The sequence below is a fragment of the Bos grunniens genome, chromosome 6, assembly GCF_055505025.1.
Source record: "Bos grunniens cultivar Pamir isolate PY7600 chromosome 6, Bosgru_T2T1.0, whole genome shotgun sequence".
NCBI lineage: Eukaryota > Metazoa > Chordata > Mammalia > Artiodactyla > Bovidae > Bos > Bos grunniens.
This window is the reverse complement of record NC_141170.1, coordinates 28788423-28810629: the sequence shown is the minus strand read 5'-3', so window position 1 is coordinate 28810629 and position 22207 is coordinate 28788423. Positions and strand designations below refer to the sequence as shown.

Sequence of the window (22207 nt, the reverse complement as noted above, 5' to 3'; positions counted from 1 at the left end):
TAAATATCATCTTATGTAACTTTACTAACATAAAGTAATCTTAGAGAGAATAGTTTAGACTACTTAGCTCTTTATACAAAGCTTTTCAGGTTTTCCTTTCCTAGCCGTGATGGAGCGACTGTTCTGCCAAAAACAGTTAAAAACTAAACACAATTTATTTTATTTAAAATATACATGGAACTCAAACAACTAAAAAAATAAATAATTTGATGTTAAAATGGGCAGGGAATTTGAATAAACATTTTTTTTTTCCAAATAAGAGATACAAATGGCAAAAAAATACATGAAAAGATGGTCAACAACACTTGTCAAGGAAATGCAAATCAGAACCACAAGGAGCTATCACTTCACACCTGCTATAATGGTTACTACAAGAAGACAAAAGATAACAAGTATTAGTGAGGATCTGGGAAAACAGAACTCTTTTGTACTATTAATAGGAATGTAAATTGATGCAGCCACTATGTAAAACAGTTTGGAGCCTCCTCAAAAAGTCAAAAATACAACTACCATATGATCCAGCAATCCTAGTTCTGCCAAAGGAGATGAAATCACTATCTCAAAGAAATATCTGTGTAACCCCTGTTCACTGCAGCATTGTTCATAATAGCCAAGATATAGAAACAGCCTAAGTTTGTGTTCACTGACAGAAGAATGGATAAAAAATGTTATACATAATGTGATATATATGTACACACACACAGACACCGCAGTATTATTCAGCCATAAGAAAGAAAGGAAATTCTGCCATTTGTGACATGGAAGGACTCAAGAACATTATGCTAAGTGAAATAAGTCAGCCAAAGTAAGACAAATACTGTATAATATCACTTACCCTATAGAATCTACAAAAAGCCAAACTCAGAGAAACTGAGAGTAGAATGGTGGTTATCATGGTTTGGGGGGGTAAGTGGGGAGATGTTGGTAAAGGGTACAAATTTCCAGTTACAAGACAAATATGCAAGATCTAATATACAGAAAAAAAGAAAAGAAAAAAGAGAAATAGAATTAGAAAAGTACAAAATTTACCAGAACTAATGAATGAATTCAGTAAGATTTTAGGATACAAAGTTGATGTGTTTAAATCCATTTTTCTGTATTCCAGTAGCAAATAATTATAAATTTTAAATATCATTTACAATAAAATATTTAATAAATTTAGCTATATATATATATATGAATTCTGTACTGTAAATTATAAAACATAGAAGAAAAGATCTAAAAAAGTGAAAAGATGTCAATATCATGTTCACAGATTTGGAGACTAAATGTTGTAGACATAAAAATTATCCCAAAATTGACACATATATTCAGTGTAATATCAAACAAGAATTCTGACAAGCTCTCTATTGAAAAAAATGACATATCATTTATAATACTTATGTAAGTAAAGGAATTATCACTATCCATACAATTATGAAAAAGACCAGAGTTGAAAGAATCACACTATTTGATTTCAAGACTTACAAAGGTACATTAATAAGGACACTTTGATTGGTATAAGGAAAGAGGAGTAGGTCCATGAAATCAAATAAATACAAACATAGACACACATACATACCATTAATTGAATTTTGATAAAGGTTCCTAGGAAATTCAATTGGAAAACATTTCAAAAACTTTTGCTGGAATAACTGGATATCTACATGGAAGCAAAACTGAAGCAATAAATTTCAAGCAGTACTTGGAACAATTCATAAAAATTTAATTTGACTTGGTCCATATACATAAACATAAAAGCTCACACACAAAAAATGAGAAAATGCCATTTTCAGCAACATGGATGGGCCATGAGATGGTCATACTGAGTAAAGTAAATCAGACAGAAAAGGACAAATATGATATTATTTATAGGTGGAATTAAAAGACATTTACTCCTTGGAAGGAAAGTTATGACCAACCTAGACAGCATATTAAAAAGCAGAGACATTACTTTGCCAACAAAGGTCTGTCTAGTCTAGGCTGTGGTTTTTCCAGTAGTCATATGCGGATGTCAGTTGGACTATAAAGAAAGCTGAGCACAGAAGAACTGATGCTTTTGAACTGTGGTGTTGGAAAAGACTCTTGAGAGTCCCTTGGACTGCAAGGAGATCCAACCAGTCCATCCTAAAGGAGATCAGTCCTGGGTGTTCATTGGAAGCACTGATGTTGAAGCTGAAACTCCAATAATTTGGGCACCTGTTGCAAAGAGCTGACTCATTTGAAAAGACCCTGATGCTGGGAAAGATTGAGGGCAGGACGAAAAGTGGATGACAGAGGATGAGATGGCTGGATGGCATCACCGACTCAATGGACAAGAGTTTGGGTAGACTCCGGCAGTTGGTGATGGACAGGGAGGCCTGGTGTGCTGTGGTTCATGGTGTCACAAAGGGTCGGACACAGCTGAGCGATTGAACTGAACTGATAGATGGAATCTTTAAAAAATAGTACAATGAACTGATTTACAAAACATAAATAGAGTAACAGATATAGGAAACAATCTTATGGTTACCAAGATGGAAAGGAGGGAGGGGAAACTGGGAGATTGGGATTGACATAGACACATGAATACGTATAAAATAGATAACTAATAAGGACCTACTGTATAGTATAGGGAACTCTACTCAATACTCTGTAATTACCTATACTGGAAAAGAATCTTAAGAGTGGATATATGCATATATATAATTGATTCACTTTGTACAGCAGAAGGTAACACAACTTTATAAATCAGTTATACTCAAAAAATGCTAAAAGGATAAAGCTTCTAGAAGAAAACACAGGAGAATATGTTTCAACCTTGGAGTGATAATGATTTCTTAGAGAGGTCATACAAACAATTATTAATCGTTGAAGAAAAATGGTGGCACAGTGGTAAAGAATTCACCTGCAATTGAGATGCAGGAGACACGGGTTCAATTCCTGGGTGGGGAAAATCCCCTGGAGAAGGGCATGGCAACCCACTCCAGTACTTTGGCCTGGAAAATCCATGGACAGAGGACCCTGGTGGACTACAGTCCATGGGGTCACAAAGAGTCAGACATGACTGAGCAGGCAAACACAAAGAAAAATGTGGTTAAATTGAATTTCATCAGAATTTAAAATTTCTGCCCCTCAAAGACATTCTTAAGAAAATAAAAACTTAAACTGTAGACTGGGTGAAATTGTCACATTATATTGATCAATCAAAGGACTCGTACTAGAATATATAATTAACTTCTACAAATGAATAATAAAAAGACACGCTATTTTAAAACAAAATAGCCAAAATATTTGAAAATATATTGCACAAATGAAAACTTACAAGTAGCAAGGCACCTGGAAAAGTGTTTGGCATCACTAATAATCATGAGATAGTAATTAACAGTACAATGGTTTTCCATTAAATGTCTCTCCCAGGAAATTCCCTGGCAGTCCAGTGGTTGGGATTTCATGCTTTCAATTTCAAGGGCACAGGTTTAATCCCTGATGGGGAAATTAGGATCTTACAAGCCTTGTGGCACCATCAAAATATTTTTTTACTAAAAAATGAAAATTAATTAATTAATGTCTCCACCAGAAGCTAAAATTTAAAAAAATATATATGGATGTGGAATAACCAGAACACTTTTACTTTACTGGTGGGAATATAACAACAATTTAGGTCTTTTATGAAGCTGACTATATACATATCCTGCTGCTGCTATTGCTGCTAAGTCGCTTCAGTCGTGTCCGGCTTTGTGCGACCCCATAGACAGTGGCCTACCAGGCTCCTCCATCCCTGGGAGTCTCCAGGCAAGAACACTGGAGTAGGTTGCCATTTCCTTCTCTAATGCATGAAAGTGAAAAGTGAAAGTGAAGTCACTCAGTTGTGTCCAACTCTTTGTGACCCCATGAACTGCAGCCTACCAGGCTCCTCTGCCCATGGGATTTTTCAGGCAAGAGTACTGGAGTGCCTCTCCTATGACTTAGCAATTCCACTCCTAGGTACTAATCCAAAAAATAAAAATATTTATTTTATTCATCTGTTCCTGTGTTGTTTTTTTTTTTTTAAAAAAAAAAAAACCTCAAAATCGAATGACTTCAAACAATAGCTGCTTTTTGTCTCAGAATTATCTGAGCTGATTGAACTCATTCAGGTGGTTCTTTGCTCCATATAGGTGAAGTTGCAGTCTTTTGAAACTTGATTGTGCTGAAATGCATAAGATAATCATTTACATGGATGTCAACTGGTGCTTGTTTTAGCTGGGAACCTAACCGGGAACATCCGCTGGAGTGCCTGGATTCTCTTCCCTGTGGTCTCTGCACATAGTTTGAGCCTTACACAGCAGAATGGTTGAGTTCCTAGAAGGAACTTTCCAGAAGACAATGGTGGACACAGCAGATAAACACTCACAAGTTACACAGCAGCACTTCCGCCAAATTATATTGATCTGAAGCATTCACAGCAACAGTTCAGATTCAAGGGTATGAAAAATAGGTGTCATATTAAAATGAGAGAAACAACAGTAATTTATGGCCATCTTTATTCTGAGAACACACAAAAATATTTATACAATGTTTAATGTATACTTTACTCATGGACACTTTACTCATAAAGCCAAATTGTTAACTCCAAACTGAAAATGACCCAGTTGTCCATTCACAGATGAATGGGTGAACAAATTTTGGTGTATTTGTACACCTGAATCTCATATGAATTATTTAAGGAACATTCAACTGAATGAAAAGGAATAGCTACTTGCAGGGAGCCAGCACGGGAGTTCCCACCCATGACAAAGGTCATGCAGAGAGGCCTGATATGCGAAGGCGAGTCAGGACTCGAGGAGCCCCCCTGGACCTGCCTGAGCATCTACCCCAAAACCAGAATCTGTCTGTTTTACTATTTTACGACTTTCACCAACTCCTCTGACATTAACGGGGGGCTATCCCCGATCATCTTTCTCTGAAGGAAATCAACTTAGAGCTCTAGCTAATTAGCCTCTTGGGCATAATAGGAGTGTTTCAATCCAAACCCCTCAGATGGCTAACTTGCCTGACAGGTTTACCCGGACTCCTACAGCTACTCATACGATTGTTTACAGTCTCCCAACTGCGAGAGGCACGGGAAGCTTAAGATATTCAAATAGCATAGAGCCTCTCGGAGAGTTAGAAATTGTTAGAACTAGTAGAAGATTTCATTGTTGAGCCAATGCTTGCTGCCAAGTTTCCACATCCCCTGTATTGTATCCTTGAAAGTGTATTAATTAATACAGTTGGTACATAGAAAAAATAAGTAGTGGCCTTGGTGCTAACAACTTTAGACCCTTAAGGTAATAAATTCTTTCCTTGTTGTAAACCCACTGCACCTCTGCCCTATAGGAATGCAACTTTATCTAACACCTTCGGAGGATGGCGCCAAACTTTAAAATAATTACTCTTAGAGAAAATAAGTCTTATGGCTGACAAACCTTTATCAGAATCATAAAATGTTAACAGGCCTTCTGGCCAGACGATGATGTAAATCACCTAAACCATTTGTATAGGATAAGTTTGCAGAAAAGAAAGCCTGGTCTCGATAAGGATCAGACTGCTGACTTTGCATGATTTCACACCCTCTATGCTCAACTTAAGGTATATAAGCTTCCTTTGAAAATAAAGCTACGGGCCTTGCTCATCAGGCTTGGTCTCCCCGTGTCATTCTTTCTCTTTCCTTTTCCTTTTCAGGCTGATCCCCTGGAGTGCAGGGGCTCTTTGTGTTCACTTTTCTGCCTGGGCTTCTAAGAACCACTCGAGAAGGTGCCTAAGATGGGGCACCTTCAGCGATTTGAGAGGGCAACTGCGGCCTACGTGAACAGAGCAAGTCCCATGCTGGGGCTTTATTGGCTTTCTGCATAAACCAAGGAATATCAGCCTCTTTTCTCTCCTCTATTTTCTTAACTGCAAAATTCTTTCCTTATCTCTTTCTCTATTCTTTTAATCGCCGACGCTGTCCTCCCGAGGGAATCCCTGGATCCAACCGGAGCTGGACCCTGGTAGCTACTAATATTGACAATAACACAGATGTATATCACAAATAGTAAGTCAAGCAAAAGAAACAAGGCACAAAAGAATACATATTGAATGATTTTATTCATGTGAAATTCAAGTACAGCCAAACTAATAACAGTAATGGGTTCCTCTGGAGAAGAGAGACTGCATGGAAAAGAACACAGATTTTCTGAGGTGATGAAATGTTCTATATCTTGATTACTTGTCTACATATTTCAAAACTCATTGAACTGTACACTTAAGATGTATGCATTTCACATGTAAATTTTACCTCAATTTGAAATATAAAAAATAAAAGGTTCATAGCTATCCTCTTTCTTCTTCTCAACAGTCATATGAAGAAGAAGATGGTCTTGGTATTTTCACTTAAAGAAGTAATAAGTTAAGATGTCACAGAAAGTTAGTGGCATTGATATGTAAGTAGAATCTAGATAGGGCAACAATCATGGTTAAAAAACACTTTTTTCAAAAATTTTTTCTAATTAAAAAAAAAGCTTATTTTTTAATAGTTTCAGGTTCACAGAAAATTGAGAGGAAAGTATAGAAATTTCCTGCCTCTACACAAGCATAGCTTTCCCCATTAACAAATTCTCCCATCAGAGTGATGCATTTTTTACAACTGATGAACTTACATTGGCACATCATTATCACTCAGAATCCTTGGTCTACAATAGGATTCACTCTTGGTATTACATATTTTATGGTATGGACTAATGCATAATGACAAGTATCCATCACTACAATATCATACAGAGCATTTTCTCTGCCCTGAAAATCCTCTATGCTCTCCCTACCCAGCCCCTCAACCTCTGCCAACCACTGATCTTTTTAATGTCTCCATAGTTTTGTCTTTTCCAGAATGTAATATTGCTGTTGTTCAGTTGCTAAGTCATGTCTGACTCTTTGCAACCCCATGGACTGCAGCATGCCAAGCTTCCCTGTCTATTACCATCTCTCAGAGTTTGTTCAGACCCACATCCACTGAGTTGGTGATGCCATCCGACCATCTCATCTTCTGTCGCCCCTACTCTCCCTTCCCTCAATCTTTCCAAGCATCAGGGTCTTTTCCAATGAGTTGGCTCTTTGCATCAGGTGGCCAAAGTAATGGAGTTTCAGATTCAGCATCAGTCTTTCCAATGAACATTCAGGTTTAATTTTCTTTAGGTTTGACTGGCTGGATCTCCTTGCAGTCCAAGGGACTCTCAAGAGTCTTCTCCAGCACCACAAATTGAAAGCATCAGTTCTTCAGCACTCAGCCTTCTTTATGGTCCAGCTCTCACAGCCATACATGACTACTGGAAAAACAATGACTTTGACTATTATGGACCTTTGTTGGCAAAGTGATGTCTCTGATTTTTAATATGCTGTCTAGGTTTGTCGTACCTTTCCTTTCAAGGAGCAAACATCTTTTAATTTCATGGCTGGAGTCACCATTCACAGTGATTTAAAAGCTACAGAGCCCAAGAAAATAAAATCTGTCACTATTTCCACTTCCCCCATCAATTTACCATGAAAATTCTGTGGAAAATTCTTAGAGATGGGAATACCAGACCATCTTACCTGCCTCCTGCAAACCTGTATGCAAGTCAAGGAGCAACAGTGAGAACAGGACATGGAACAACAGACTGGTTCCAAATTGGGAAAGGAATACATCAAGACTGTGTGGTCACCCTGCTGGTTTAACTTATATGCAGAGTAGATCATGGTGAAGTGCTGGGCTGGATGAATCACAAGCTGAAATCAAGATTGCTGGGAGAAATATCAATAACCTCAGATATGCAGATGACACCATCCTTATGACAAGGCAAAGAGGAATTAAAGAGCCTCTTGATGAAGGTGAAAGAGGAGAGTGAAAAAGCTGGCTTAAAACTCAGCATCCAAAATATGAAGATCTGGCATCTGGTCCCAACACTTCATGGCAAATAAATGGGGAAACAATGGAAATAGTGACAGACTTTATTTTCTTCGGCTTCAAAATCACTGCAAATGGTGACTGCAGCCATGAAATTAAAAGATGCTTGCTCCTTGGAAGAACAGCTATGACAAACCTAGACAACATACTAAAAAGCAGAGACATTATTAAAAAGCATTTCCAGCTCTTCTCGAACCGCGAGGCAAAAGAGGCCAGGTCCATGGATCGAGCGGCGGTAGCGAGGGTGGGCGCGGTAGCGAGCGCCAGCGTGTGCGCCCTGGTGGCGGGGGTGGTGCTGGCCCAGTACATATTCACCTTGAAGAGAAAGACAGGCCGGAAGACCAAGATCATCGAAATGATGCCGGAAATCCAGAAAAATTCAGTTCACATCAAGAACCCTACAAGAGTAGAAGAAATTATCTGTGGTCTTATCAAAGGAGGAGCTGCTAAACTTCAGATAATAACAGACTTTGATATGACACTGAGTCAATTTTCCTACAAAGGAAAAAGATGCCCATCATGTCATAATGTCATTGACAACTGTAAGCTAATCACAGATGAATGTCGAGAAAAGTTACTGCAACTAAAGGAAAAATATTATGCTATTGAAGTTGATCCTGTTCTTACTATAGAAGAGAAGTACCCTTATATAGTAGAATGGTATACTAAATCACATAGTTTGCTTGTTGAACAGGCTTTACCGAAAGCCAAACTTAAAGAAATTGTGGAAGAATCTGACATTATGCTCAAGGAAGGATATGAGAATTTCTTTGATAAGCTGCAAAAATACGGTATTCCTGTGTTCATATTTTCGGCTGGTATCGGTGATGTGCTGGAGGAAGTTATCCGTCAAGCTGGTGTATATTACCCAAATGTCAAAGTGGTGTCCAACTTCATGGATTTTGATGACAATGGGCTGCTCAAAGGATTTAAAGGAGAACTAACTCATGTGTTTAACAAACATGATGGTTCCTTGAAGAATACAGAATATTTCAATCAACTAAAAAACAATAGCAACATAATTCTCCTGGGAGACTCCCAAGGGGACTTAAAAATGGCAGATGGAGTAGCCAATGTGGAACACATCCTGAAAATTGGGTATCTAAATGATAGAGTGGATGAGCTTTTAGAAAAGTACATGGACTCTTATGATATTGTTCTAGTAAAAGATGAATCACTGGATGTAGCCAACTCTGTCTTACAGAAGATTCTATAAACAACCATTCTTCAAGAAGACCTCTCGACCATGGGTGCAATTGATGAAAGAGCTGCTCATCTGTTCATCTGGCTAAAAGACTTTTTTTATTTATAATATATTCTTGCTCTTGAAGTTTTTCCTCTGTATTACTGAAGTATTTTCAGATTTGTTGAATCCATCAACTGGAAGTTCCTATTTCTCCACCTCTCTCAACACACTCCTCACTATATATTTTTTAACAGATTTTAAAAAATTCTTAGAGCTAAAATTGGAAAAATAACTCCCTAAATTTCCAGAATGACTTTTGTAGCTTAATGTTATTATGACATTTTCGAGGAATCTTTTTATATTGGGAAAGTTTGTAGAAGTTTTAAAAGTTTTATGAAATGATGAAATAATGTGCATGATTTTAAATGTTGTCATTTTTATAATTTGGGTGAATTACGCTGATGGTATTAATCATCTCCTAAAACTTATGTTTAGTTCTTTTGTTTGGTAAAAATCAGTATTTACCAAAAAATATTGGTACTTGATGTTTGAAAAATATCCATTGGTATCGACATGTCACTAATTATTACAGAATGTTCTGTATCAAAGCACTGATGATAAACATGAAATGAAAAACCTTAAAAAATAAAAAATAAATAAATAAAAAGCATTTCCAACAAAGGTCCATATAGTCAAAGCTATGGTTTTTCCAGTAGTCATATATAGATGTGAGATCTGGACGATAAAAAAGACTGAGTGCTGAAGAATTGATGCCTTTGAACTGTGGTGCTGAAGAAGACTCTTGAGAGTTCCTTGGACAGCCAGGAGATCAAACCAGTCCATCCTCAAGGAAATCAACCCCTTGATTTCCTTGGAAGGGATGATGCTGAAGCTAAGCTCCACTACTTCGGCCACCTGATGCAAAGAGCCAAGTCATTGGAAAAGACCCTTATGCTGAGAAAGATTGAGGAAAGGAGGAGGAGGGGGTGAAAGATGGTTGGATGTCATCACCAACTTAATGGACATGAGTTTGAGCAAATTCTGGGAGATTGTGAAGAACAGGGAAGCCTGATGTGCTTCAGTCCATGGGGTTGCAGAGTCAGACACGACTGAGCAACTGAACAACAACAACAATTTGCCATGAAGTGATGGTTTGCCTTCTTCTTCTCCAGTGAGAATGTCTTATAGTTGGAATATACAGTATGTATGGTTTTTCAGGTTAGCTTCTTTCCATAATAGGCATTTAAGTTTCCTTATTTTTGTAGGTTGATAGATCATTTCCTTTAAGCACTGAATAATATCCCACTGTCTCTATATATCATACTTTATCTATCCGTTTGCCTATTGAAGGACATCTTGGTTGGTTCCAAGTTTTGGCAATCACAAATAAAGTTGCTGTATATACCTGTGTGCAAGTTTTTGTGTAGACATAGTTTTTGACTTCTTTAGGTAATGGAGAATGATTGAGAGATTGTAAACAGAAAATATGTTTTGTTTTGTAAGAACCTGCCAAACTATCTTCCAAGCTGGTTATGCCATTTTGCATTCCCAAGCCCAGTGAGCGGGTGTTCCTATTACTTAACATCCTCACCAGCATTTGGTGGTGTCAGTGTCTGGATCTTGATCATTTTAATAGATGTGTAGTGGTATTTCACTCTTGTTGTCTTAATTTGCATGTCCCTGATGATATATAATATAGAATATCTTTTAATAATATTTAGTATCTCCTATTATTTGCTATCTGTATATCTTCTTTGGTAAAGTTTTTCTAAAATCTTTTTTCCTATTTTTTAATCATGCTATTTGTGTTCTTATTTTTGAGTTTCAAGAATTCTTTGGGTATTTTTGACAATTGTCTTTCATCAAATATGTTTTTCACAAATATTTTCTCCTAGTCCGTGGTCTGACTTTTATTTCTCTTGGTAATGTCTTTTGCAGAAATAAAGTTTTCATTTTAATGAAATACAGGTTGTCAATTCTTCCCTTCATTAACTGTACTCTTTCAATCTAAGTTATGATTTTATTTTCAAATCTTCATGGAAAGCTAATTGGATATACTTCATATAAAACTTTCAAAACTGTCGTTTATTATTAAAAAATTACTTGTGCATAATCATATTGTGAGCAAAACCAGCTTTAGTCTATTTCTAATATCTTAGCCACTATTATTTTTTCTTTTCTATGACATAGTCCTTGGTCATAGCATTCACCAGTTTAGTTCTCAAATTTAAACTAGGGAAAAATGAAAGTTGTTTCCAAGGAACATTCTGTTCCAAAGAAAATTACTTCCATCTGATTTACTAAAACTGAAAAAAAATTTTTAACCAAAATGATTCAAAGCAAAACATTTTATTAATGGTCTGGTCAGTTTACCCTCCAGAGGAAGCCATGCTTTAAAACCCCAACAGGTTAGTAAGCTACTCATAGTCCATCATTAGCCAGAATTTCTAGGATTTTGTGACTTTTGGTTTGGCATTGCAACACCTCTTATGTCACTGGGCTCAATTTCCTAATTCCCAATTTTTATGAAAATAATATTTCAAAAATGCATAAAAGTGCTTATTCATGATAAGGTTTATGGAAAGTTTGGTGGTAAATGTCACTATATAGTCCATTCCTAGTTTTCTGTTTTTAATTTTGTTTTGTTGGTGTTGCTACTGTTTGTGTTAGTCCCTTTGGCCTGTTATAACAAAGTTCCTAGGTAGCTCATAAACAACAGAAATTTATTGCTTACAGCTATGGACATTGGGAAGGTTAGGATCCAGGTCCTGAAAGATTCAGTGTCTGGTGAGATCTTGTTTTCTGGTTCATAGATGGTGCCTTCTCACTGTGTTATCACACAATGAAAAGGAGTAAGGAAGCAGTGTGGAGCCTCTCTTATGTACACACTAATCCCATTCATGATAGATCAGCCCTCCTCACCTTCCAAAGGCTTGACCTCCTAATACCATCATATTCAGGATTAGGACCCCATGGACTGCAGCACGCCAGGCTTCCCTGTCCATCACCAGCTCCTGGAGCTTACTCAAATTCATGTCCTTTGAGTCAGTGATGCCATCCAACCTCTGTCATCCCCTTCTCCTCCTGCCTTCAATCTTTCCCAGCATCAGGGTCTTTTCAAATGAGTCAGTTCTTTGCATCAGGTGTCCAAAGTATTACTTGTCAAATGTTGAGTCTTTCAGTATTTGTCAAGTAGTGACAAGGGAGGCCAACAGAGTTCTGATTCTCTAGGAAGTACATAAATTACACACATATAAGCACATCACAATTATTCTTATTAAAACAGCAATCAATTATGTTCTAATATATATTAAATAAGAATGAATGATATTGTAAGTTCACGCAGAAGTGGATATTCTCCTTAAAAATGTTACGAAGATAATGGTGTTCAAAAACAGTATAGTAAATGACCATCATTAAGTGCAATCTTAGAAGTCTAACTTCCACAAAGGATCTCTGTAGTATCAAAAAAATGAAGCTATTTAAACTAGCTGATCCCCTCTAAGATTTTCTTTTCTTGCTGAGCCCAGACCAAATTTCTGAAAACTTCCCATTTCTGAGAAGCCCAAAGCTTTTGACAACATTTAACATTTTAATGCTTATCTTTTGTTTATTTCCTGTGTAGTCATCTCTTGTCAAAAAATTTCTGGCAGGCCAGGATTGCAAGGCTGAACAAAAATAACTAGCTACCCCGTATGCCCAGGAGATGGCAAGGAAAAGCCCACCTACTGTTACTTGGAGCCTTGCTTAGTCTAGACTCAATCAAAATTCAGTACTAATTTACCCCAGGAGAAGGCAATGGCACCCGACTCCAGTATTCTTGCCTGGACACTCCCATGGATGGAGGAGCCTGCTAGGCTTCAATCCATGGGGTCGCGAAGAGTCAGACATGACCGAGCAACTTCACTTTCATTTTTCACTCTCATGCATTGGAAAAGGACATGGCAACCCACTCTAGTGCTCTTGCCTGGAGAATCCCAGGGATGGAGGAGCCTGGTAGGCTGCAGCCCATGGGGTCACACAGAGTTGGACACGACTGAAGCTACTTAGCAGCAGCAGCAAGCAGATTTAATTGTAAATGGGTAGCAGGAAAATTATATCATGAACAAAAGTAGGGAAAACATTCTTGACATATAGTAATTCTGGGGCAACTTTGAAGCCAAGTTAATCCCTAAATGATGCTCCTTTTTCATTGGTCTGTCAAGCCTAATGTGGAAGGAGACGAACTGCATTGATGTTGCCAAGTTAACCCCAAAGTAACTGCCCTTTTCCTTTTCTTTTGTTACTTGCATGCAAACAAGTAACTATTTTCCACTTCAGCTCTTACTGATTGATAAACTGCTATCTTTGATGTGCTTAACTTGATAATGATATGTCTACATCTTTTCTTACTGCAATATATACCATTTCTTAAAGGTAATACAAAGAATAGTAGACATTAAAAAAATAGAAACTTAGAAAAATATGTGAAACGGCCTGTCACAAACTAAATGGCCTAAGTCATATACTAAATCATTAAAGGCCTCTCTGATTTGTTGGAAGAAATCAATTTAGAATAATATCCCCATACTGTTAACATTCAACACAGTATAACCTAGTCAGAATCTTCCCTGATCACTTATCTCTGACAATCACTAAGTTACATAAAATATGTATTTTGGTCAATACTTTTGTTGAGTATATTTTTTCTTTTAATATCAAATATCCTGCTGGTTTCTGAACATTCTTTTGAATAGTTCGGAGTCCAAAGACTGAAAATACCATCTGTATAGTCCCTAAGCAGAAACAATTTCCAACATCAAGAAAAGCCAATTCCAAATAGATAAGTTCAAATGATTAATGACAGTAAACCACCCTATTCTTTCCTCATTAACTTTAAGATCTACTTAACACTACAAAATTTAAAAGTTACCAATATTTGCCATCAAATATTCATAGACTGCTTGCTACTGAACTTGGAATTATGGGACGTCATGGGAGAAATATAGAACATCAGGGCTGATTTTAAAGTTTATGGTTAACTTGGGAGAGACAAGAGAAAAATTATGGAATAATTAATAATTAACTCTGTCTCAGGAGATAGGTTTACAAGTACATTAATTGTTCAAAGATCAAAAGTGGAAGGAATACATTTCCAATGGCCTTATCATATAAACCTTCTCTGAGAAGCTAAGACTTTGAACTGGTCAGGAAGAAAGAAAAGGACTTAGAAAGCAGGCAGCAGTTTTTGACTGGTTAGCCTAAAAGCCTCTTGGATGTTTGACATCATTGTGACCTCAGGAGTAGATACACTGTGGATTTCAACAGCTTAAAATATGATTATTGGGCAATAAAGTAAAGAGGTTAACCAGATGTGGAGAGCCACAGAGTGTTTGCCAATACTATGAAGAAAGTGCTTCGTAATCTGGAAACTATTAAAATTTTCGTGAGGTGGATTCTCTAGTGCTTGACTTCCAATCTTAAATTTTCTATTTCTTAACTCTCTGGCCTTTCTATCCCAAGTTGAAAAATGATAAGAAAATATTTCTTACCTGCCTCTGAGAAGCAATATGAGGCTTGAAAGATCATGAACGTGTTTTGAGAGCTGCAAACCATCAAGGATGTTTTAATTCCCCTCACATTCCTCTGTGGTGTTATGACTAAAGGTTGCTTTTGACAAACAGTCAACCTTTCAGGCTAGCAGGATGTCATTTTGTGGATTGTTTTGTTATACCTTGAGAGAAAAGTAACACAGTGTCTTTCTCTACTACCTGCCCATGGGTGCAGGCAGGCCAAAATGGCTTCCCTTTAGACTTGCAATAAAGAAGCAATTACTTTTGAAGTGCTCCACCTCCTGTGGTACTGAGTGTCATTGTCAACTGTAGGAAGTCTTCAGACCAGCCACATTCTATCTGCCTTTGCACAAGGTCTACATCGGGAATGCCTAGACAGGAGCCAGAATGGGCAATGCACCTGAATGACTTCAGTGAGAACTTAGGTTAAGTTACCTGCTGCTTCTTGGCAACCCAACAGCCAATTTCTAGTGAGGACTTCCTATTACCTGCTTTCTAGCTATATTAATATTTATTTTTGCCTTATATTCTGTAAGCAACCCAAGGTAAGTTGATTCAGGGTGCAAACCAGGTGAAGCATACAATCTGTAAGAGTGTTCAGAGGAAATGGAAATTACATTTCATGACCTTTCTGTGATCTTACCATTTGATGCCAAAACTAATTCATGTGTTCCTTTATACCTAAAACAGCTTATTTGGATCTGAAACACACACACACACACACATTTATAAAAACTCAATAACCTATTTGAGTCATTAAACAATTTTCTCCCACAAAATCTTATACCGTGTATGTTTCCCCACCATCACCACCACCCCCCCCCCCCCCCCGGGATTAAGTTGAATTTAATTTCCCAAGATTTTTAATTACATTTTTGAAGTTTTATCTGATCCACATCAGTGAAGCTTTTGTCTTTAGATACAGTCTAATGTCTAAAAGGGCTTCCCTAGTAGCTCAGATGGTAAAGAAACTGCCTACGATGCAGGAGACCAGGTTCAATCCCTGAGTGGGGAAGATCCCCTGGAGAAGGGAATGGCAACCCTCTCCAGATTCTTGCCTGGAGAATTCCATGGACAGAGGAGCCTGGCAGGCTTCAGTCCATGGGGTCGCAAGGAATCGGACAAAACAGTGACTAACACACACATACACACAATGTCTAAAAAGGTGATATAATAAGTCTGAAGCTATTTTCCCAGGTCACCACTCCCTAGAAGGATGAAGGATTGCATTAGTTGAGTCAGGTATGATGCTGATGGGATCAGGAAGCTACGCAGGATAGAGAACTTCCCATTTAATTTCCCACAAAATGAGGTCAAACCTCTCAGGCCTCTTTAGGGAATTTGCTAAGTTTTCTTCTAGACTAAAAGTTCTAAAGGTCTATGAAACCTCCTCCCTGCTCATCAATGGAAGTGATAGCCTACCAAGGAAGATGTGTGGAGGTGTTAAGAAAATTTTCCAGGGTCATGGGAGACAAGGAAAAGAATTTTGTTCCATGACTGATTTCTGATTGTCATCATGCTCACTGATTGCCTTGGCTTGCCAGCTGTAAGGACACAAGTCTTGAGAACAATCCAGAATAGGATCTAGTGAGATTTCCATGAAAGAAAGCCTACATGCCATTCCAATATCGTTGCCATGCCTGCCATGAAACTGGACATGTGAAAGACCCAGCTGTTAAAACTTCAGAGTTCTTTGGACTTCCCTGGCAGTTTAGTGCTTAAGACCACACTTTCAGTGCAGGGGATGTGAGTTCAATCCCTGGTCAGGGAACTAAGATCCCACATGCCACATGGTGCAGCCAAAAACGAAAACAAGTAAAAAAGCTAACTGCTTCTACAGAGGAGATAATAAGCTACCTCACCCACAGCTTCAGGAAGCAGCTGTAGGCTCACTGGGACTAGAGCAGGATTGTGGAAACAGGCTTGGTCACACCACTGCTTATGAAGCTAGATGGTTCCAGAAGCCTGTGTGTGTGAGTCATCCTCCCATCCCATGAAGTTGATTGAGTGAAGTGAGTGGGTTGCCATCTCACTGCCAAACTGATTCAGATCCCTAGAACCAAACTTCCAGATGAGCCCCTTAAACTCATTAGACTCCAGGGCTTCTCCAAACTGGGGCAATTACACATCTGGTTAGGTTTGGAGCGATACCAAGAGGATGGGCTCTGGGGCATCGCTGTAGTCTGCACTCATCCCACCCCCAACCAAGACCATAGAGTCTTCCAATTCCATAGTGTATTGAACTGCTGAAAGCAAGGCATTTTTTCCCAGGGCAATTTGGTGGGTGATTTTTTGATGATTTTTGTTAAACTACCTTGATATGCATGTTTGCAAAACTATGTATAGAATTCCCAGAAAGTGGACTTGCTTTTGCAGCCTGTTCCTGCCACTGACTTCAAGTGGGAGTACAGATACTTTCATCATCTTATCTTGGCTTCTAACTGCTGGCTGAAGTCCAGAGAATTATAAACTAATCTGAAGAAGCTAGAACGGTTTGCCGGCAAGCAGGAGTGAAAGGTTTTTCAGTTTGGTGTAGTTTGAGTTACAGCTTACATTAACTGAATAGTAACAATTATTACAGTTATAATAATAATTGGGAAAGAGTTCAGAAATTTTTCTAAAATCTAACCTCCCAGCTAAACTTCCCTGCAGGTTCAGTGGCTAAGATTCCATGCTTCCAATGCAGGGTTGCGGTTGGATCCCTGGTCAGGGAACAGAGATACCACATGCCCGCGCTCCCCCGCCCCAAACCTCGCCTGGGGCAGAGCCAAATTAATAAAAAACAGAAAGAAAAACAAAACAAAAACAACCCCCTCCCCCCAAAGAATCCTTCCAGCGGCTTACTTTGTGCCTAGTCTTTCTGTTTAGATGAAGATGAGGGGCATCTCTGAAAAGACACCTGTCACCCAGGAGAAGCTAGCTTTCGCTCGCCCGGGCTGGCCCGGGTGGACAAAATCTGCGCAGGATTGCTTCTTACTTCCAGCGAAAGCAGCATCCACTCCAGCCACCGCTGGGCGACCTAACAGATCCGCTGCGGGCTGCTCCTCCCAACCACTCTCTTCAAACCCCGCTCCTCCAGGCCCCTCCACCCGGCCCCCTCTCCCCGCCCCCCACTTAGTTCAGGGAATTTCCCAAGCATCCTAAAGGTTGAGTTTCCTGCCTGGAGGAAGGGGCCAGGGTTATAAAAGCTACGCTGAAGACCCGAGGCAGTCACAAGCGCTCTGGCTTCGGATCCCGCGCCTTCTCCCTCCTTCGGAGCCCTCTGCAGTCCTCTCTTCGCCACTATGAGACTGCTATCCAGCCGCGCTGCCCGCGTCTCCGGCCCTTCGGGCTCCCTGTGCGCGCTGCTCGCGCTGCTGCTGCTGACGCCGCCCGGGCCCCTTGCCAGCGGTGAGAGCGCTAGATCAGCCGAGCGCACCCGGCGGGTGGAGCGGAGCGGCGTCCCGGGCGTGGGGAAGTGTCCCGGGCGGGCGGACTGGGGAAGAGCTCTCCCCGCAACCTGCCCTATAACGGTGTCTCTCCTATCCCAGCCGGTCCTGTCGCGGCCGTTGTGAGAGAGCTGCGTTGTGTGTGTTTAACTACCACACCGGGAATTCATCCCAAAACGGTCAGTGATCTGCAGGTGATCGCCGCGGGACCGCAGTGCTCCAAGGTGGAAGTGATGTAAGTCCTGGTGCGCGGCGTTGTCCACCGTGATCTTTGCAAGAGGGAAGGTTCCCCCCACACCGCACCACCCCCCCGCCCGCCTTAGTCTTCAGCCCCCACGTTCACGGGTGCATCCTCGTTTTCCCTCTGCAGAGCCACCTTGAAGAATGGAAGGGAAGTCTGTCTGGACCCAGAAGCTCCTTTGATCAAAAAGATCGTTCAGAAAATATTGGACAGGTATCTGTCACTTTGCTCTTTCTGGTTTCTTAATCTCTCTTGGAGTGTGGATTTCTCAAAGTCCTTACTCTCTGAGATTTGGCGACCACATTTCAGACCATGTTTAAAATAAAAAGGATGTTCCGGAGAAGAAGGGAAAGTTGTTTTCGAAGGTCCTGGGGAAACTCTTATCATGAATCTCAACAAGAATTGCCTAGGAGGTTACACAGAACTCATTATTGAGATGTATTTTGTTTGTTAAGGACTCCACCCTCTGCTTTTTATTGATCCTAAATCCTGTTTTGAAAACGAGTTGGGGTAGACAAGTGTGTGGAAATTTGGTTAAACTGATATAATTTTTTTTTCAACAGTGGAAAGAACAATTGAAAGAAAAGACCATGTGTTAGAAAAGTTGCCCAGTTCTTCAGCAGAATTTTCTGGGGACCTCTGGACCCACTGAAGACAAGAAGCAAGGGCTCATTTTCTCCAATGAGTTAGGTTTCTGTACGAATTCCCTACTATGAAAGAGAGAAAGGAAGAGGGAATCTATGCTTGCCCTTGCAGCTTTCTGCTCAGTTTATGTCCTGTTTAGCATATTATTTCCTGCTCCTTATTTGCTGTTATTTTAACTGTTATGCTATTGAAATCTTTAAGAGTTGACTAAATTGTGAATTAAGAAATCACTGATTGTTAATCCTTTCAATGTGACTACTGTTATTTCTAGAATGTAGTTCTTATACTGCCATGGGAAAAGCTGTATGAGAGTGAATGGAATTTCATTGGAATGCTGTATATGGAGATAAATTGTTATCCTCACTCTCTTATGAAATAGGAACAACTTTAGTATTGTTTTTTGGGGAATATGTTAGAGAATTTTCTTACTCTTGACCCTTGGAAGATATTTAAGTTATACTGCATTAGAAATATGAGTGTTATACAGTTATCTGTGTAGAATATATTTCCTTATTTAGAATTTCTAAATATATGAGTTCTATAAGGACTAATATATTCTTTTTCTGTAAATTTAGACATTTGATGTCTTCCTAGTATGGCATAATGTCATGACTTACTCATTAAATCTTTGATTTTATATGGTATTTATTAGCTATTTTATTAGGAGTATTGTATTTCTAGCCACTAAGCATGTATTTTTGACTAATAAATAATCTAGGAACTAGGTAAATTCCTTATTTCTAGTTTTTATAGAAATACATCCCTTTAGGTTTTTAAGAGTAAAGGCAATCTTAACAATGATCTATACTTTGAAAGTTCTGAAAGCATATTCAAGGTCTTTGAATATAAACTCATGTAGTTTATAAAAAATGCACAGCCTTGCTAAAATGTGCAGACATATATACTGTATCTTTTTAAGTGTTTGACCATTTTGTTACAAAGAATTACATATGCATCACAAGTACTATGTTAAAATTGTACTTTTTAAATGTATCTCAATGGTTTATAGTGCTTCTTTTGTTCTTTGGAAAAAATAAAAGATTTATAAAATTTACTCAAGTTCATAGTTTATTGTACTGTTACAAAAATGTCATTCCTCCTTAATTCTACATTGCACATGTGCTTGCTAAGTCACTTCAGTCATATTTGACTTTTTGAGACCCTTTGGACTATAGCCTGCCAGGCTCCTCTGTCCATGGGATTCTCCAGGCAAGAATACTGGAGTGGGTTGCCATGCCCTCCTCCAGGGATTGTCCCAACTCAGGGATCAAACCTGCATCTCCTGTGTCTCCTGCCTTGCAGGTGGATTCTTTACCTGCTAAGCCACTGGGGAAGCCCCTGGTTCTACATTACCAAATTGTAAAAATTAACCATGCTCCTCTCTGACTAGCAGCAGGACCCTCATTTCCCAATGTCCTTGTGTTAGTTCAACCTATCTCCAAGCTCACTTCCCTTCCAGTTCCTTCATAGCACCAACAACCTTTGGGCTCTTTCGAAAACACAAATAGGTAAGACTTCCTTACCCTAAATCCTTTACTGACTCCCTGTTTCCTAAACATGAAATACAAGTTGCAAAGCATGACAAATCAGGTTCTGTCTTATGACTCCTGATTACTACCTCAAAGTCATTTTTCCGTAGCATAATTGCAGTCAAGAATTTAGTTTCCCTACTGGGCATGTTCCTTCCAGGTCTATGCCTTTGGTAGGACCTGTCCCTGGAAAGGCCTTCATATTTTTCTCTCTATAGAAGGAAGCTTATTCACCCTTCAAAGCTCTATTCAAACAATACTTCCTTCATTTTTTCCTTCAAGTTTTCCTTGGCACTACCAGCAGAATTTATGGTTTCCATTTTGATGTTCCCATAGTGTCTTCTAAGTATCTGAATTCACGGGAATAGCCAATATTACATTGCTTTTAGTTGCTTAAAAGGACTTTTACCCTACTCTACTAGAGTTCTCCCAGAGCATCTCCCACATTTCATTCATCTCTGTATCTTCAATACCTGATACAGATTGACTTAATTAAATAAGTTATCTTGAAACTCAGGTTGTAGATAGTATCCTAAAATCAATCACCTGGCTCATTGTAAGTGCTAAATAAACTGTAATTCCTTTACCCTTTTCCCTTTCTTGTCTACAAATAATCCAACGAGAGCTTTGGTAAGCATAGTCCTTTCAACCTATAACACAGAACACTCACTTTCACCTGACTAACTCCCGTCCTTTTTCCAAAGGCAGTTTACCTGTCACTTAAGGCCTCTCTGACCCTTCTCTCCCACTTAGATTAAAGCCCCTTTTATATCCTGTCATATGACTGTTCTTTTCCTTCATAACATTTTGTCACCAACATGACTGTACAGCCTACGGAGACTATACACATGGCACCCCACTCCGGTACGCTTGCCTGGAAAGTCCCATGGACGGAGGAGCCTGGTAGGCTGCAGTCCATGGGGTCGCTAAGAGTCAAGCACGACTGGGCGACTTCCCTTTCACTTTTCACTTTCATGCATTGGAGAAGGAAATGGCAACCCACTCCAGTGTTCTTGCCTGGAGAATCCCAGGGACAGAGGAGTCTAATGGGCTGCCGTCTATGGGGTCGCACAGAGTCGGACACGACTGAAGCGATGCAGCAGCAGCAGCATTCCAACTTCACTGTAAACTTCGTAAGGGGAGGACTACATTTATCATATTCGCTTCTGTTCTTAAGACAGTGACTAACACACAGTAACACATTGGGCTTAAACAGGTTAGTGACCTAAGCAAATCCCACTGTCTCGCTGGTATGGAAAGAGCAATTTAACATAAATAGCTCATTCTGAGGAAAAGCAAGAAAACAAAAAGAGAGCAACTAATCCAATTAGTGTACATACACACAAACTCTAATTGGATTAATATGTTATATATGCTTATATTAATATGTTATATATGCCAAAGGCTTTGACTGTGTGGATCACAATAAACTGTGGAAAATTCTGAAAGAGATGGGAATACCAGACCACCTGACCTGCCTCTTGAGAAACTTATATGCAAGTCAGGAAGCAACAGTTAGAACTGGACTTGGAACAACAGACTGGTTCCAAATAGGAAAAGGAGTATGTCAAGGCTGTATATTGTCACCCTGCTTATTTAACTTATATGCAGAGTACATCATGAGAAACCTGGGGCTGGAAGAAGTACAAGATGGAATCAAGATTTCCAGAAGAAATATCAATAACCTCAGATATGCAGATGACGCCACCCTTATGGCAGAAAGTGA

The 22207-nt window shown here is 39.2% G+C and overlaps 1 protein-coding gene and 1 pseudogene across 2 annotated transcripts; both read left to right on the top strand.

Annotated features, from left to right (window-relative positions):
* The first annotated feature begins 7910 nt into the window (after positions 1 to 7910).
* Positions 7911 to 9753, top strand: LOC147370481 (cytosolic 5'-nucleotidase 3A pseudogene; annotated as a pseudogene). The gene has a single exon (XR_015166139.1). The product of XR_015166139.1 is annotated as a cytosolic 5'-nucleotidase 3A pseudogene (transcript).
* Positions 9754 to 17794: 8041 nt separating this feature from the next.
* On the top strand, positions 17795 to 20006 carry CXCL6 (C-X-C motif chemokine ligand 6). The gene is made up of 4 exons (XM_086407581.1): positions 17795 to 18028; positions 18169 to 18301; positions 18437 to 18520; positions 18871 to 20006. Exons 1-4 carry the CDS (start codon positions 17923 to 17925, stop codon positions 18884 to 18886), a joined length of 339 nt encoding a protein of 112 aa, XP_086263707.1. The 5' UTR covers positions 17795 to 17922; the 3' UTR covers positions 18887 to 20006.
* The last annotated feature ends 2201 nt before the right edge of the window (positions 20007 to 22207 follow it).